The sequence below is a fragment of the Pecten maximus genome, chromosome 9 (assembly GCF_902652985.1).
Source record: "Pecten maximus chromosome 9, xPecMax1.1, whole genome shotgun sequence".
NCBI classification, from domain to species: Eukaryota; Metazoa; Mollusca; class Bivalvia; order Pectinida; family Pectinidae; genus Pecten; species Pecten maximus.
This window is the reverse complement of record NC_047023.1, coordinates 41,985,895-42,002,089: the sequence shown is the minus strand read 5'-3', so window position 1 is coordinate 42,002,089 and position 16,195 is coordinate 41,985,895. Positions and strand designations below refer to the sequence as shown.

General features: G+C 34.6%; 1 protein-coding gene across 1 annotated transcript in view; it reads right to left on the bottom strand.

Annotated features, from left to right (window-relative positions):
- Positions 1-1,341: 1,341 nt before the first annotated feature.
- LOC117334944 (gastrin/cholecystokinin type B receptor-like) overlaps positions 1,342-16,195 on the bottom strand; it is a 61,491-nt gene continuing 46,637 nt past the window's right edge. Inside the window, exon 2 of the mRNA XM_033894803.1 lies at positions 1,342-2,885. Coding sequence (XP_033750694.1) covers positions 2,200-2,885 — 686 coding nt within the window. The 3' untranslated portion in view covers positions 1,342-2,199. The remainder of the gene's footprint in view (positions 2,886-16,195) is intronic.

The window sequence follows — 16,195 nt, the reverse complement described above, 5'->3', positions numbered from 1 at the left end:
GGATAAGTATAGGAAGACTTATATCAGGTGTTCCGGGAGACTTATATCAGGTGTTCAATAAGGATAAGTATATGGAGACTTATATCAGGTGTTCTATAAGGATAAGTATAGGGAGACTTATATCAGGTGTTCAGGTAGACTTATATCAGGTGTTCTATAAGGATAAGTATAGGGAGATTTATATAAGGTGTTCTATAAGGATAAGTATAGGGAGACTTATATCAGGTGTTCTATAAGGATGAGTATAGGGAGACGTATATCAGGTGTATTATAAGGATAAGTATAGTGAGACTTATATCAGGTGTTCTATAAGGATAAGTATAGGGAGATTTATATAAGGTGTTCTACAAGGATAAGTATAGGAAGACTTATATCAGGTGTTCTATAAGGATAAGTATAGGGAGACTTATATCAGGTGTTCTATAAGGATAAGTATAGTGAGACTTATATAAGGTGTTCTATAAGGATAAGTATAGGGAGACTTATATCAAGTGTTCTATAAGGATAAGTATAGGGATACTTATATCAGGTGTTCTATAAGGATAAGTATAGGGAGACTTATATCAGGTGTTCTACAAGGATAAGTATTGGGAGACTTATATCAGGTGTTCTACAAGGATAAGTATTGGGAGACTTATATCAGGTGTTCTATAAGGATAAGTATAGGAAGACTTATATCAGATGTTCTACAAGGATAAGTATAGGGAGACTTATATCAGGTGTTCTACAAGGATAAGTATAGGGAGACTTATATCAGGTGTTCTATAAGGATAAGTATAGGGAGACTTATATCAGGTGTTCTACAAGGATAAGTATTGGGAGACTTATATCAGGTGTTCTACAAGGATAAGTATTGGGAGACTTATATCAGGTGTTCTATAAGGATAAGTATAGGAAGACTTATATCAGGTGTTTTATGAGGATACGTATAGGGAGACTTATATCAGGTGTTCTACAAGGATAAGTATAGGGAGACTTATATCAGGTGTTCTATAAGGATAAGTATAGGGAGACTTATATCAGGTGTTCTACAAGGATAAGTATAGGGAGACTTATATCAGGTGTTCTATAAGGATAAGTAAAGGGAGATTTATATCAGGTGTTCTACAAGGATAAGTATAGGGAGGCTTATATCAGGTGTTCTATAAGGATACGTAAAGGGAGATTTATATCAGGTGTTCTACAAGGATAAGTATAAGGACACTAACATCAGGTGTTCTGCAAGGAATCTAGTTCGAATCGAAGTAATGTCATGTTCTCAGAATGAGAGACGCGTCGGTGACTATTGAACTACGAGGCATACGTCTGATATTCCGTGGCTGGTAAACAACTCTCTTTATTTGAACTTTTAACCATTATACCCACAGAGTCCGATTTACATTATAGAAATATACATCTCTATACATATATATTCACATGTACTATAAACATTTATGTACTATTATGACTATGCTTGTACAAATTTTTTTTCTTTAACACATAGCATGTTTATATCATTATTCATGCAAGTATGATGAATACAAAGTTATGTACAGCGGCATTATCACACATGCGTGGTAAAGGTATGGTTATATATAGATCAAGTAAATATATTCTATAAACACATATAACTTGTCACGTGGCAGGTGCAACAATCTATCTGCTTTTTCATTCCATATCATGTACTGTTTTCAGATAAGATTGTAAATGATAAATATTTTTCTATATATTGGCGATGAGCTGACATACTGACATCTTTTGCTCGAGGTCATCTTAAATAAGAAAAACGTACACTGATCATCCACATTGTCAGGAATTCTCAGACAACCGACATCTTTGTCCTTCCCTCATATACAATAACACAGGGAACTCATTATAGAATACTTTATCGTTGGTGCCAGGGGCCATCAAAGTACGGTCGCCGGTAATTGGTTCTCCTCCTTGGTAGATCCTTTTTAACGAAACGTAAAACTTATTACGAAATATGTTTTGGAAATAAACTCTCAGAAACTATGACTTAAAGCAATTCGTTGTCAAAAAGTAAAAGCACCTCGGTTTTGATAATAATTTTTGTTTAGGCAATATTGTTCTATAAAACGTGAAAGCATACGGGTCCAAATATAACAGTAAAGCAAACACACGGATGTGTGCAAATGACGAGACGATTCACCGGGAGAATTTTATATATGGACGTACTTTTGATATATGAGAATTGTCTTTTTATACATATTCCGGTAGAGAATGCGCGGTAGCAGAACCGCAGCTACTTTTTTGAACATATCTCATCATTCCTCGAACTCTTTCCCGGAAGCGTCTGTTCAAAAGCCAAAACATGACTGGATTTATTGCACTATGGGCATGTCCAAGCCAGAGGGAGAAAAACAATATATATAACAGCTGACTACCGTCTGTCATATCGGAGAACAGCGACGCGATGTTGTATGGAAGCCAACACACCATGAACACAATCACCAGTATAATGAGCATGCGCGCAGCCCGCTTCCGGGAAAATAGTCCACGCGTACTGCTATCTGATCCTTCACGTGGTATTTCATTAGTGCAAAGCGTTCTCCCGACGTTGACATAACATATGGCAAGCGTCCCGGCAGGAATCAGAAATACTACGAAAAGCAGAAAAAGGCCATATGCTTCGCGATCTCGGTCCTGGGGCCAGTCTTCAATGCAGAACGTTAGAGGAGGGAGAGTTGGCATCTCGACGACGGAGACATCCCTGATGTACAAAAGAGGACCCATGAAGATCGCCGAGATAACCCACATGCATCCAATGATCAGCAAAGCTTGCGAAGAAGACATGATTCTGCGCGCAGCAACCGGATGTTGTATGGACACGTAGCGGTCGACGCTCATAGCCGTCAAGGAGAAAATGCTGACAGCAACTGACACACCTGAAAAATATAAGTATATCAGATATGATCTCATTACCAGTTCAAACATAATCAACCATAAGGCTCAAATGTACCCAGGGTAAGTCATAAATAGCGGTATCATTTCTAGCGCTTTTGGAGTTTAAAACATTGCGCTCATAACTCTATTGATGATCAAGCATGTACAAGTAGTTAAATACATAAATAAAGAAAAAATCCCAACAGTCATATTTTTCTATTATAGATACACGCTTATCTACCATGTCAACCATATAAATCATGTATATAAGTAAAAATATGCAATCATTTTAAGCATGGTATTTACATTTCATGTATGATTGGCCTTATTTTATCATGATGAAAGTGTAAATATTTTAACATTAAATGTATGGGTTAAAACCACGATATATCACCCAAGTGTGATGGTTATGTAATGTGATTTAGAAGCTAAAAGTAAGCATTAGTCGAAGCTTCCTTTATAAATCCCGCTATAAACCAGTACATTTCAGTATGTTCTAGCAAAGTTAGAAGAAGAGAATACCGAGTTGCTCCCGGTAATCATTGAAGCTGATAGCTATCTGTATCATCTTAATGGATGTTCCTGACGTATCTGGTGACACAAACTAATAAATCTTATTTCTAATCTGTACTCTTAGCGATAACCCGAAGAACAAAGGGAACACAAGCAATATTAATGCAGCCTACGTTTACCGTTTGTACCTAAAGTACAACTAAAGAATAAAACAACAAAAACCAAAAATCAAAATTGTACACAATGATTGTTTCAAATCATTCATGTTTTGCTTGGTGGTTTCCTTTCAGCTACATTGACCTTACTTACTTCATTACTGTTTATATACTAAATGTAATACGTAGCCAGTCACGGAAGTCTATACCGTAATATCTCCAGTTGTCCTGTCATTTCTGTTATCATATGCAGGTAAATGTAGCTATATTTGTTTATTTTGTTTTTACATGAATTTTCTGTTGCGTCAAAATGTCAATACGTATCAACTTGGCGTGCTATTTTTTCGTGTTATTTATTATTATTTTATTTTCGTAAAGTTTTTGTTATTTCATAGTGTTTTCGTATGATTTTTGTTATTTTATTGTGTTTTCGTATGATTTTTGTTATTTATATTTTATTTGTATGGATTTTGTTGTGTTATTGTGTTTTCGCATGATTTTTGTTGTTTTATTATGTTTTCGTATGGATTTTGTTGTTTTAATGTGTTTCTTGTGATATTTGTTGTTTTATTATGTTTTCGTATGGATTTTGTTGTGTTATTGTGTTTTCGTATGATTTTTGTCATTTTATTGTGTTTTCGTATGGATTTTGTTGTTTTAATGTGTTTCTTATGATATTTGTTGTTTTATTATGTTTTCGTATGGATTTTGTTGTGTTATTGTGTTTTCGTATGATTTTTGTCATTTTATTGTGTTTTCGTATGGATTTTGTTGTTTTAATGTGTTTCTTATGATATTTGTTGTTTTATTATGTTTTCGTATGATTTTTGTGTTTTCGCATGATTTTTGTCATTTTATTGTGTTTTGTTTTGTTATTTAATTATGTTTGTTAGGATTGTTATTTCATTGTGACTTATTCTTATGACTTTTGATGTTTCGTTGTGTTTTTTGTGTGGATTTTGTTGTCTTATTGTGTTTTTGTATGATATTTGTTGTTTTATTATGTTTTCGTATGAGTTTTGTTATTTTATTGTGTTTTCGCATGATTTTTGTTGTTTTATTGTGTTTTTGTAGGATTTTTATTATCTTATTATGTTTGTTAGAATTGTTGTTATTTCATTGTGTATTCTTATGACTTTCAATGTTTCGTTGTGTTTTTTATGTGGAATTTGTTGTCTTATTGTGTTTTTGTATGATATTTGTTGTTTTATTATGTTTTCGTATGATTTTTGCTATTTTATTTTATTTTTGTAAGGATTTTTGTTAGAAAAAAATTATACATATATATATAAATCTTTTTATTTCATTATAAGATTTTTTTATTTTTTTTTTGTCTTGTTATTTTGTTTTGTATTCTTATGACTTTTGATGTTTTATTGTGTTTTTCGTATGGAATTTGTTGTTTTATTGTGTTTTGTATGATATTTGTTGTTTTATTATGTTTTTGTATCATTTTTGTTATTTTATTTTATTTTTGTAAGGATTTTTGTCTTTTTTTTTTTTATAATTTTTTTTTTAATTTTATTATAAGATTTGTTTTGTCTTATTGTGTTTTCGTACGATTTTTGTTATTTAATTGTGTTTTTGTAATGATTTTTGTTATTTTATTGTGTATTCTTATGACTTTTGATGTTTTTTTGTGTTTTTCCTATGTAATTTGTTGTTTTATTTTGTTTTCGTATGTATTTCATTGTTGTATTGTGTTTTCCTATTATTTATGTTATCTATAGTGTTTTTGTATGGATTATGTTGTGTTATTGTGTTTTCGCATGATTTTGGTTGTTTTATTGTGTTTTCGTATGGATTTTATTGCTTTATAGTGTTTTCGTATGGATTATGTGATTTAATCATGTTTTAGAAAGAGTTTTGTTATGAAATTTTTGTATTGTTTTAATTGAGTTTTCACGTAACAGTTGTTTTCATACCCTTTACTGTTTTTCTAACTAATGACCTATTTACTCTGTTCGTATTTCCCGTTGGGAAGTATCTAAAAATAGGCTTCTCCTTCCGTACCATCTGATTCGTGGCGGATAAGGTTTTTATGCCCTATATTTCAATTTTACATTTTTGATACTTCCTGTGCGTTTGCCAATTCCTTTTAAAATGTCAGCGGGAGAGAACATAACTATGGCAGTGTCGTAAGTTGATTAACGGATCAGATGGATTTTCTACAAACAAAAGTGTCAGGGCTGAGAAACAAGGGATAGAATGTGTTCTGTGAAGGTTGATGGTATCCGGAAATTATTCTCTGTAGTTTGCAACATGACAGGACGGGAACACCTAACACTTAAACAGCTCTAGATACTGATGAACATTGAAAATGACTTGGTAATTCTGAGGGTGATGGATGCATCTTCGGTTGAAATGGGTGCAAAACTGAATCGAATACCATCTTTGGGATTGGCATTTTTTTGAGTGTTGTAAATGTAGATGCAAAAATAAAATAAAATAAAATAAAATGAAATGAAATAAAAACTATTTATTTTACAACATAGTTATACTAATAAAGCTTGTTGACTCGAATGGAAGTACGCGGAGATCTTATTGGTAGCGGGAAAATATGTTGTATTTACTGTAGTTAATGTTAAGAGGAATTATTTATAACTAACACATATCACTCTGTCCGATGCGCTATGTAACCAGGGCGATTATACAATAATTAACCATATTAAAGAGAGGTTGTGCACAGTATCACTTCTTACCACCAACAGGGAGATATCAAGCATATATTGAATATCTATCGTCCATCGTCTGTCGTCTGTCAACTATTTACATTTTAATCTTCTTCAAAACTACTGTGTCAATTTTTAATAAACTTGACGTGCGACATTCCTGGGACATGGATAGATGAGTTTATGAAAATGTTTGGGCTAGTGTCCAGGGGGCTTAAGGGATAGGATAGGTAAAAATTCTTTTTTTCACTTCCAAAAGTAGCAGAGAGAAAAGGCTCATTTTATTATTATCATCAACACTAGCCCTCTTTTGAAATTATAAGATTTTGGGCTCTTGAAACAATGAGTCTTAGTGGTAGGGTGGGAGTCAGTATTGCGTACTTGCTATGTACACTAAATGTAAGTTTTTGTAAGTATGTATCCATGCATTTAAACCTTCTTCTTCAAAACTACTGGCAAACTTTTGACGAAATTCGACATAGAACATTACTAGAATATTGGTTGCGCCTTCAGGGGCTTTAGAGGTGGGCCCCAATGGGGATAAAGATTGCAAATTCTTTCAAATTGCGACTTCTGTAGTAATATAGAGATTTGGTCTTTATTTGGTTTTTGGTTTGTAACATCCTTTACTGCAATATCCAGGTGAGCGATACAGGCTCTCTGGGCCACTAGTTTAAGATAAGTTTTTCAGCAATTTTTTACGCATGCGACACCTGACGGAATCATTTCAGAGGGCTAAATTAAGACCAGAAGAGCTAAATTCAAACTGGTCGATACCGAGATATTTCTTGATACGTACAAGTCATATAATACCCATCATGTTCAACAAAAGCTAATGTGTGCTGTCGAATCTCGAGATAGATAGCATTATCACCAAACCCATTACCGCCTTTTACGTAAATTATCAGACCGTATAAGGTCCCAGGCACACACATTCAGCACGAAACCCTAGCACATTTCTATCAGGTACACTGGTGGAGTAGATAAAGAACTGTTTTCTGCGTCTTTTGTCAAATATGCTATATTTTTTCTTTAGATAAAAAGAACATGTATAAACCTTGCCGATCATATCATCATAGAATCAAACAGAAAGACATTTCAGACACGCGATATTAATAAAAAGTGACATCTTACCTAATACACTACATGTTGAACGTAATAGGCGCTGACTGCCGACGGGAAGCTAACGGCACAAGGTGATATGCATTATGATAGGAGGGCACAAGTTTTACTATCACCTTCAATATGTTAATGGTAATACATGTATTTCCTTATGTGTAAATATTCTTAATGGTTCATTTGTCACTACCACGATTCTCTATAGGAAATGTTGCGAACTGCGGGCATACTACCGTATACGCAGTCAAAATGAGGTACAATCTTTGAGTATTTGAATTAGACATGGCGGACTCTATCAACAGGCAGAAGACATTCCAGAATCTATATATTATTCACTTTGTACCTTTCTAATGCTCTGTTCACATGTTATTATCGTTTTATAGATTTTAAGGATTAGACTTGGCTCTCGCGACAGTATTCTTTTATTGTTTACATATACCAGACAAAATGGACATGGTCGGAGCCAATACCCAGGTTGGACAATACTGCCTTTAACATTAATGTTCTCAGTCGATTCTGGCAAGCCATTTTGTATAGTGTACGCATCAATCAGTATATCTTATGACGATATTTCAAACTTCATTCTTGATTCACCTTTATCTATGCATTTTTATTAACAAAAACAAAATCAATTAATTTTCTTTTATTCATTCCGTGTAGCTCGACCAAAGAGTGATTGTCACATGCGACATGATCTAGTGTAAATCAAGTCGTTCGGAATTGAATCCCACATTCATGTAAATTGTGAGTGTGTGGAAGAGTGAAGGATCGCCAATTTATACGTGAAAGGAAGGCAGTATATATCATTGTTTCTCTTTCTCCTGACAACTACCATCCATGTCTTGATATGAATTCGGACCAATGTCACCTATCTCTTATACGGGAATCGATCAAGAATAATTGTTTCTTCTAGTTCTCCACTGAAACAGAATGTAAAGTAGGTCCGCCATCATCAATCGAGCATAAGCGATTTTCACAGTTCGACTAGCCTCACAGAGGAAATCTGCTAGAAGGCTAAAAATAGACCTCAGTGCCATCTGTAGATTGTCTATACGTGATTTCAAAAATAGTTTCCTAAGCTGGCGTAATGCAGTTGTGTTAGCACAGATAATAATTCCAGTACCGTCAAAGTCGAATTGAACATTATCCAAGTAAATTATTCGGGAAAATTCACAAGCTGGACTTATCTATAACTCCAATATTATATGTATAAAGGACGGGTTTCTGTCTAAGAAGATTCTAGGGCGTCTGAGCACGTTTGACATTTTAGGAAATGTCATTTGCGTAATTCGATAAGATACCGCACAATTTAATTAAAAAGTCGTCGCAGAAGCACATGGCAATAGGAACGTAGTGATTTTATATCCCAGTTGTGTCCTGTATTTATGTATGAATGTAGAAATCGACGAGGTAGGAATACCACACATTAATCACCAAAGTATATAAAGGCACACTGACATTTAGGGACACATAGCGACACAGGTATTGCTTACGGAGAAACGTTAGTATTTATTTCACTGGTAGTTAAATCAAGCCTATAGCAACACAATAAGAGAGAAAAATAACGAAAGTAGTGTAAAAACTGTCAAATGTAGCCATATAAGAGATCATAAAAATAAAGAAAACCAGGTGTTCTGAAATTTCAAATAAGCATATTCAGCAAAATTGCAACCAGGACAGATACAATGTACATAAAAGCCACAGAAAATACTTCTTGGTATATTAAAATTAGGCTCGACTTCAATTTCACACGAAAAATAACATATTTCACAATAAGATAATGGTGTAAGATATCAATCTAAAAAAAGGTTACATTCACAGCAGGCTATAGCAACACCGTGAGAATCAAAGATATTAAAACCAAGAAAATGAAAGTTCACAATCGAAACATAGCAATCGCTAAGCATTCATAGTCCTGTTTACTAGCATGGCATGCTATTCAATGCCGACATCACCTACATCATACGTAACCTATGATAGATTTATCAGAATGATGATAAGGTTTGGTGAGGGGTTACTAGTGAACATTTTCATCTAGCCTACGGTTAATGTAAAGGTATACATGATTGTGTGGACAAAATCAAGTGCAAAATTTATAAAATGATAAAGGAACACATTTGATGTTCCATCCTTCTTAAGAAGTGTTACTCATGGTATGATGTTTAATTGTTTATAGTTCCTTTATTAACGAAACATGCCATAAACAGCCTAGTTAGGTATTTCTTAATTTTTGCTTCCTGGTAATTGTAGCAGTGGAACTCCAGATAAATATTATATGTATTGGAAGCGATATTAAAACAAAAGACATTTTCTCAAGCTATTAACAGACTTCTGTCTAGTAGGGAATACATATGGTGACGGCGGCGCCTAATAAGACCTACACGGGGAAACAATAAACTCTAGTCCCGATAATAACGTCCAGGGAGAATACAGGTTAACATGATGGCTTTAGTTTGAGGTTGGAACTGTGATACAATAACGTGTACATGTGTTTTATGACTTTGTCGCTATCGCGTGAACCATTTCTATTTTGTTTGTTGACACACTTGTTTATTGAAAATGATTTACATTATTTTATCTTTGACTGTGTATATGATATGTATGTGCTCTTTCTTTTCTCATTTTCTGCGACGTTTGGCATCTATCACTACTGACGAATCCTCAGATCTATCACTACTGACGAATCCTCAGACCTATCACCACTGACGAATCCTCAGATCTATCACTACTGACGAATCCTCAGATGACTGAACAGTAAACTGTTTGGGTCTTAATCTTTATTTAAAATTGCATCGGCTCAGAATATATCCACACATTTTTGTTCCTCCAACATTATCAAATATAAAAATAAGCCCAATTGAATGAAGCATTTGTGTGCGTGTGTGTGCGTGCATCTCGATTCCAATATCGGTTTAAGCCAGGTATGATTTCCGCAGCTTTCCTTATGGTCTTCCTTATGGTTGACCCTATCAGCGTGTATTTATTTTAGAATAACGAAATAGTTTCAATAATACACGAGGCTATTGCTAACTTGTCATTTAATGGAGCGTTTTCATTTGTCCCTTTTTTATATAACCAAGACAGAGGAAGGAATATGTTCATGCAGAGTCGTAGCAGCTTAACTGAAAATCAAAACATTTAAAATTGCAACGCTGTGGTTTTAGTATGAACGAGGAAATAAATGAAGTCATGAAAATATTGAAAATCATATTTCACACCCGCAAACGTAAATAAATCACTGCGTTAGATATCAAAATAAACTAAAATAAGAAAACTTTGAATGTTTTGAAACACACCGAAATATTGGCAGAAATGTGCGTGCTAATTAAAGTAGATCAGTAGCGATGATGTATAACCATCGTCTGTTGTCAGTAGGAAAACGATAACTTCCAATTATCTTTGAGTGTCGGTACACACTAGGGTTTAAATGGCTGTATCGATTCCAAACTTTATCGTGTGTTTTGATAATTTGTCGTTGGCGGCAGAGTTCACAGAAATTGTCAGTTATCATGAAATTGACATCTTTTATCTCAACAACCTGATTAATGAGCTAAGACTTGCAATGTGCGAAGATCACGCCTTTTGAACACAAATAATACGACTGGGTTTTATTGTTTTAGATTATGTATTACAAAAATATATTTACACGGCCCTTGAAATATATATTAACAAGGCACCGTGATATATATTTATACGGCACCAAACATTTCTTCATACGGCCCGTGATATATATTTACACGACACCCGACATTTCTTTATACGGCCCGTGATATATATTTATACGGCACCCAACATTACTTTATACGGCCCGTGATATATATTTATACGGCACCAAACATTTCTTTATACGGCCCGTGATATATATTTATACGGCACCCAACATTCTGTATACGGCCCGTGATATATATTTATACGGCACCAAACATTTCTTTATACGGCCCTTGATAAATATTTATACGGCATTGCTATTTTGAATTTGAATTTGATGATACATCGGCCGCACTTTTTAAATTAATGTTGTATAAGACTATTAGATAGCGATTGTTACGCCACTCATTCAGGATGAGTCTTTTCAGAAAATTTATAATTTTTGACGTCACATCTCACTGAAACTTTACTGACGTCACCTATTAACGAACCACGATTCTAGATAATAACGACTAAAGTCATAGCATTGTTGATATTTCCTTTTCAACTGCTGTAACAAGTAAGTGTAGGATGTAGTTATGTAATCGTTCTGTGTTTCCAGTTTTGCGGTAATAATTGTATGCGATGTATACCAACAGCTGAAAATCTAAAAAGAAAAATTCAGGTGATAAATCAAGGACGGTTCAAAATGATTTTACATTGTGGACCACGATACAACACATTATACTCGGAATCAGGTAATACGTAGTATCCGGGATCAACATTTATTCTTCCTATAAACATACGTAAAATCCTCTTACGGGGATGTTTGCTTAGTATAGGTATTGATGCCATTGTTGTTATAAGTAAAGCATAAAAATTTACATAAACTATTGTTATGAATGGCTCTCAGACATGCATCATTACTTTTTTCGGGTTTTGCTCCCTTTCATAGCTAATGTTAATATCGATCGACGCCCCCTGACAGTAAAACCAGTCTCTGGGCGACAAATCGACGACATTTTAGTGTCAAAAAACGTGCAGGAAAACATCAGACATGAACTCGTCAGTATTTAGATACAGCATATTTTCTTACGGCACATTACGACTTTACCGGTCGTTACCAACACGACACCCACGGAAGACGAGTAACTTCAGAGAAGACATCACTCCAATTATTGATTTCGATGTTGATATTGTCAGAAATGGACTAATGAAAATGCATCATATGCAAGGAAATACATTGCTTTCTTGGCAGATATAGAACGAATGATCAATATTCATAATTTTACTTTCAGAACTTTAGAAGATATCTGTCACTCACTGATTGTATCAAACAGAAATTAAAAAGCTGAAAATTGCGCTTATAGTCTGAATTATTTTTAAATCACGAGTATACGACAATGTGATAAGGCGAGAACACTGAACAACAACAACATCAAAACAACAACAACAATAACAATAAAAACAAAAACAACATCATCAGAACAACAACAACAACATCATCAAAACAACAACAACAACATCAAAACAGCAATAACAACGTCAACAACATCAACAACATCAACACCACCAACAACACCACCACCACCACCAACAACAACAACAGCAATGACATCAACAACGGTAAAATTTGTAGGACAGAAGGAGTTAAACAGGGCAAACAAAAACGGTAAAATGTACTATAATGTTCTACTTTGGCATTAACCCTCTTAATGGTTCCGTTAAAATCTTCAACACATTAGATATTCGGGTTTATTGCATCTCCAAATAGTTTCTGTTGTAAGCCGTTCGCCGTATGGTACCAGTAATAGTTTAGTTTGTGGTATACAAAGTGAAGCCTTTATACAGGCACAGAGGACAGATATAGAGAACATTTCCATCAAACATTGCATATCCAAGGGTACGGAATCTGGGTTAAAACCGAATCTTTGTCAAGAATTTCCCAACCATCTATACCTACAGTGTAACAACAATCACGCAATTGACTAGCGACTTTTAAACATGAATTTAGCAACAATTACAGCAAACTTCTAGGACTCGTTAGTTATGTTAGGGACACTATACAGCTGTTTCGCCCTTCAATTACTCATCAGTGATGTTAGGGACATCATACAGCTGTTTCGTCCTTCAATGACTCGTCAGTGATTTAGGATCATCATACAGCTGTTTGGTCCTTTAGGGACTCGTCAGAGATGGTAGGGACACCATACAGCTGCCTTGTATTTGTAGGACTCGTCAGGGACATCATACAAACTTTTTAATCCTTCTAGGACTCGTTAGTAATGTTAGTGGCATCATCCAGATGTTTCTTCCTTCTAGGTCTCATCCGTGGCGAAACGGACCAAAAGGGAGAAATGCAAGATTGAAGTTAGGAAAATTAACTTGGGCACAAACAAATGTTAAAAAACAAGTATAGGGATGCAACAAACCCATCATTGAATTAATTGTGTATTCATTTATCTTATTGGATCATTTTAAAAGCGCATGAAAAAAGCGATATATTCCTTACTAGTTCCGCTGTTCATCAGAATTATTCATTATCATTAAATAAATTTCCTCCCCTGGCAGTACATGACGTCATTCCGTGATCATTAAGTGTCCAGTCTACAACCCAAACAGCCATTGTCATAATGTAAATCCCTTAAAGAAATTGTTATTTCCACGATCGACTTACGTGTGCGTCATTGATTGTTTATTGGATACAAGGCACATGAAGCAGGTGTATCTTATTGTAAAGTGTCATCCAAAATCGCTTTAGGCTGTGTGTCGGAGAAATCTACAGACGTTTGCATTCATTGAAGGAATAATATATCTTAAGCATTGTCGTGATTCGCCATCGCTTTTTTGTCTATTACATAGGAAACGTCAACCACTGTTCAATATTTTCATCCAATAATTCAACGTGTTCACGAAAAGTACATGTTCATAGAATTTTTTCTCCAATAATAAAGGTTACAAAAAAGGAAAATTAACAGAATGAAACGCGTTATATGTGTTTATTAATTTCTTTCGATTAAATTAATCAAACATCCGACATTACTTGGTATAGAATCAACAACTGCTACTATAAAGTACAATTTTACGGTATACATACTGTGGTGCCGGTATAAAATCAAATGTATTTCCCCTCCAACCATCCAAATGACGGAATCACAGATACAATTGGCTCTGTCTCTTATGTAATCATCAGGTCACACAAGTCATTGACTTTTAAACATTTCTTTAAATGCTACGACTTAAGGACTAACAAAAATAATGATTTCATCAAATATTTCATTCTAGCGAATAGTAACCCTTCCTATAAATCCAAAAACTTGTAACGCTGGCCAAGTCTGTACCAATTGTTTTGTTGCTTTTTTCAAATTCGAAGGTCTTGGTCGATACCCATTGTTTTGTTGCGAACCTCCACTTTTGAAGTTTAGGTCTGTACTCATTGTTTTGTTGCGTACTTCCACTTCCAAAGGATAAGTCTGTATTCAATGTTTTGTTGGGTACTTTTTTACTTCGAAAGTCTAGGTCTGTATCCATTGTTTTTATGCATATTTCTCTTGGAAACAAGTCAAACAATGTCTGTTTGCCATTGTCATTTCCAAATTACTGTCCTTGATATAACTGCTGTTTCGCTGCGCCATTTTCCTTCAATTTCTCCCCCGACAGATAATCGCAGAACATCTCACTGTCAACAGTGAAGTTTTTACCGGATAAATGAACACATCACTCAAGAGTTTTAATCATCTCAGAACGCTAGTGCTCATATATGGACATCGTCATTGTCAAACGATATTTTAAAAATACAAAGGTATTCCCTGTATGTACACTCCAAATTAGTAGTAAGTTATATAGAGAGTTTGATCTCCAGTTTGATCAGGTATTGGATTGTTTACTGCCAAATTTGTTTTTCTGAATCTTTAGATACTTCGTTGAGTCGATGGCGGCAATTAGATGGTCATTATACTTGTAGACGGTTATCTGGCAATAATAAACCCCTTCAGAACACCAAGAGAATTTTGGGATACATTGCATAAACGGAATTGTAATTCTAGCTCAAAATCACAAACACGACAGCAAACTATAGGCAAAATTAGAGTACAACATAGGGCATAGAAAAGGTATATGGAGGAAAAGATAGAGGTGTTGTTCAAATTTTGTTCAAATACAGTCGATGCCTGGATATGTTGCGATGTATTACAAACACCTGTCATTGACCTGAAATAAGGTATGTTAATTCATTTCATCGTTAGCTTTTGACTAGTTAATGACTACATCTAATCGATTGTATGGCGATTATTGTCAGGACGAGTAACACGTAATTGACTTCCTTCTAGGGAAATCGCATTAAGTAGCAGACGACACCCTGAAGCAGTAGGTCATGACTTTAAGTCTAAAACGTTGTGCAACTCTGTGATCAATCAATTTCAGTGGTTTGAATTTTGTTTTGTTTTTGTTTGTTTTCCAATCAGCAGATTTAATGTAAACATCAATACAATGCACGTAATCACGTGACTTAAGACCGTGGTAATTATTTGTTGTGTGCTTTGCTGATTAGCCTCTTGCGTGAGGGATTATACCTGAAGATAAACAGGTTGCGTGATACGTGTGATCATTAAAGAGATTCTGAACATCACTTAAGGTATTTGTCTATATAATTAATATGGCACGTGCCTTAATTTTTTTTCTAAATCCCCCAAATGAATATTTAAAGATAAGCTAGACCACATGTACAACCAAACAAATATACCGAAACAATAAAAGCAAAGTGAGCAGGGTTCACGAAGATTTACACCCTTCCTCAGCCCATCCATAAAGCAGATACATGTAAGTCCAGGGGTTCATCAGATATCATTCAAAATGCAGTCTTTGACCTTTAAACTTGATCAATGACAACCAAAAGTCTAATCGGGTGTATAATTTCATGTTGTAATGTTATGATGTGAATATAAACTAATTCTTTCCAGAGGTTCAAGAATTATCGTGTACACAAGCTCTTTATTTCAAAATGCTCAATTGTGACCATTGACCTTTGAACTTCTCCGATGGCAATTGGAATTTAACCAAGCGTCGAACTAGACGCATTGATGCTATGGAATGAAAATAAACTAAATCTGTCAATGAGTTTATAAAATGTCGTACACACAAGATTATCATGGACGCATGCAAGGTTGCACGTCTCGAACAAAAGACAAAAACTAGTATATACCCCTTTATGTTGAGGGGAGGGGTTAT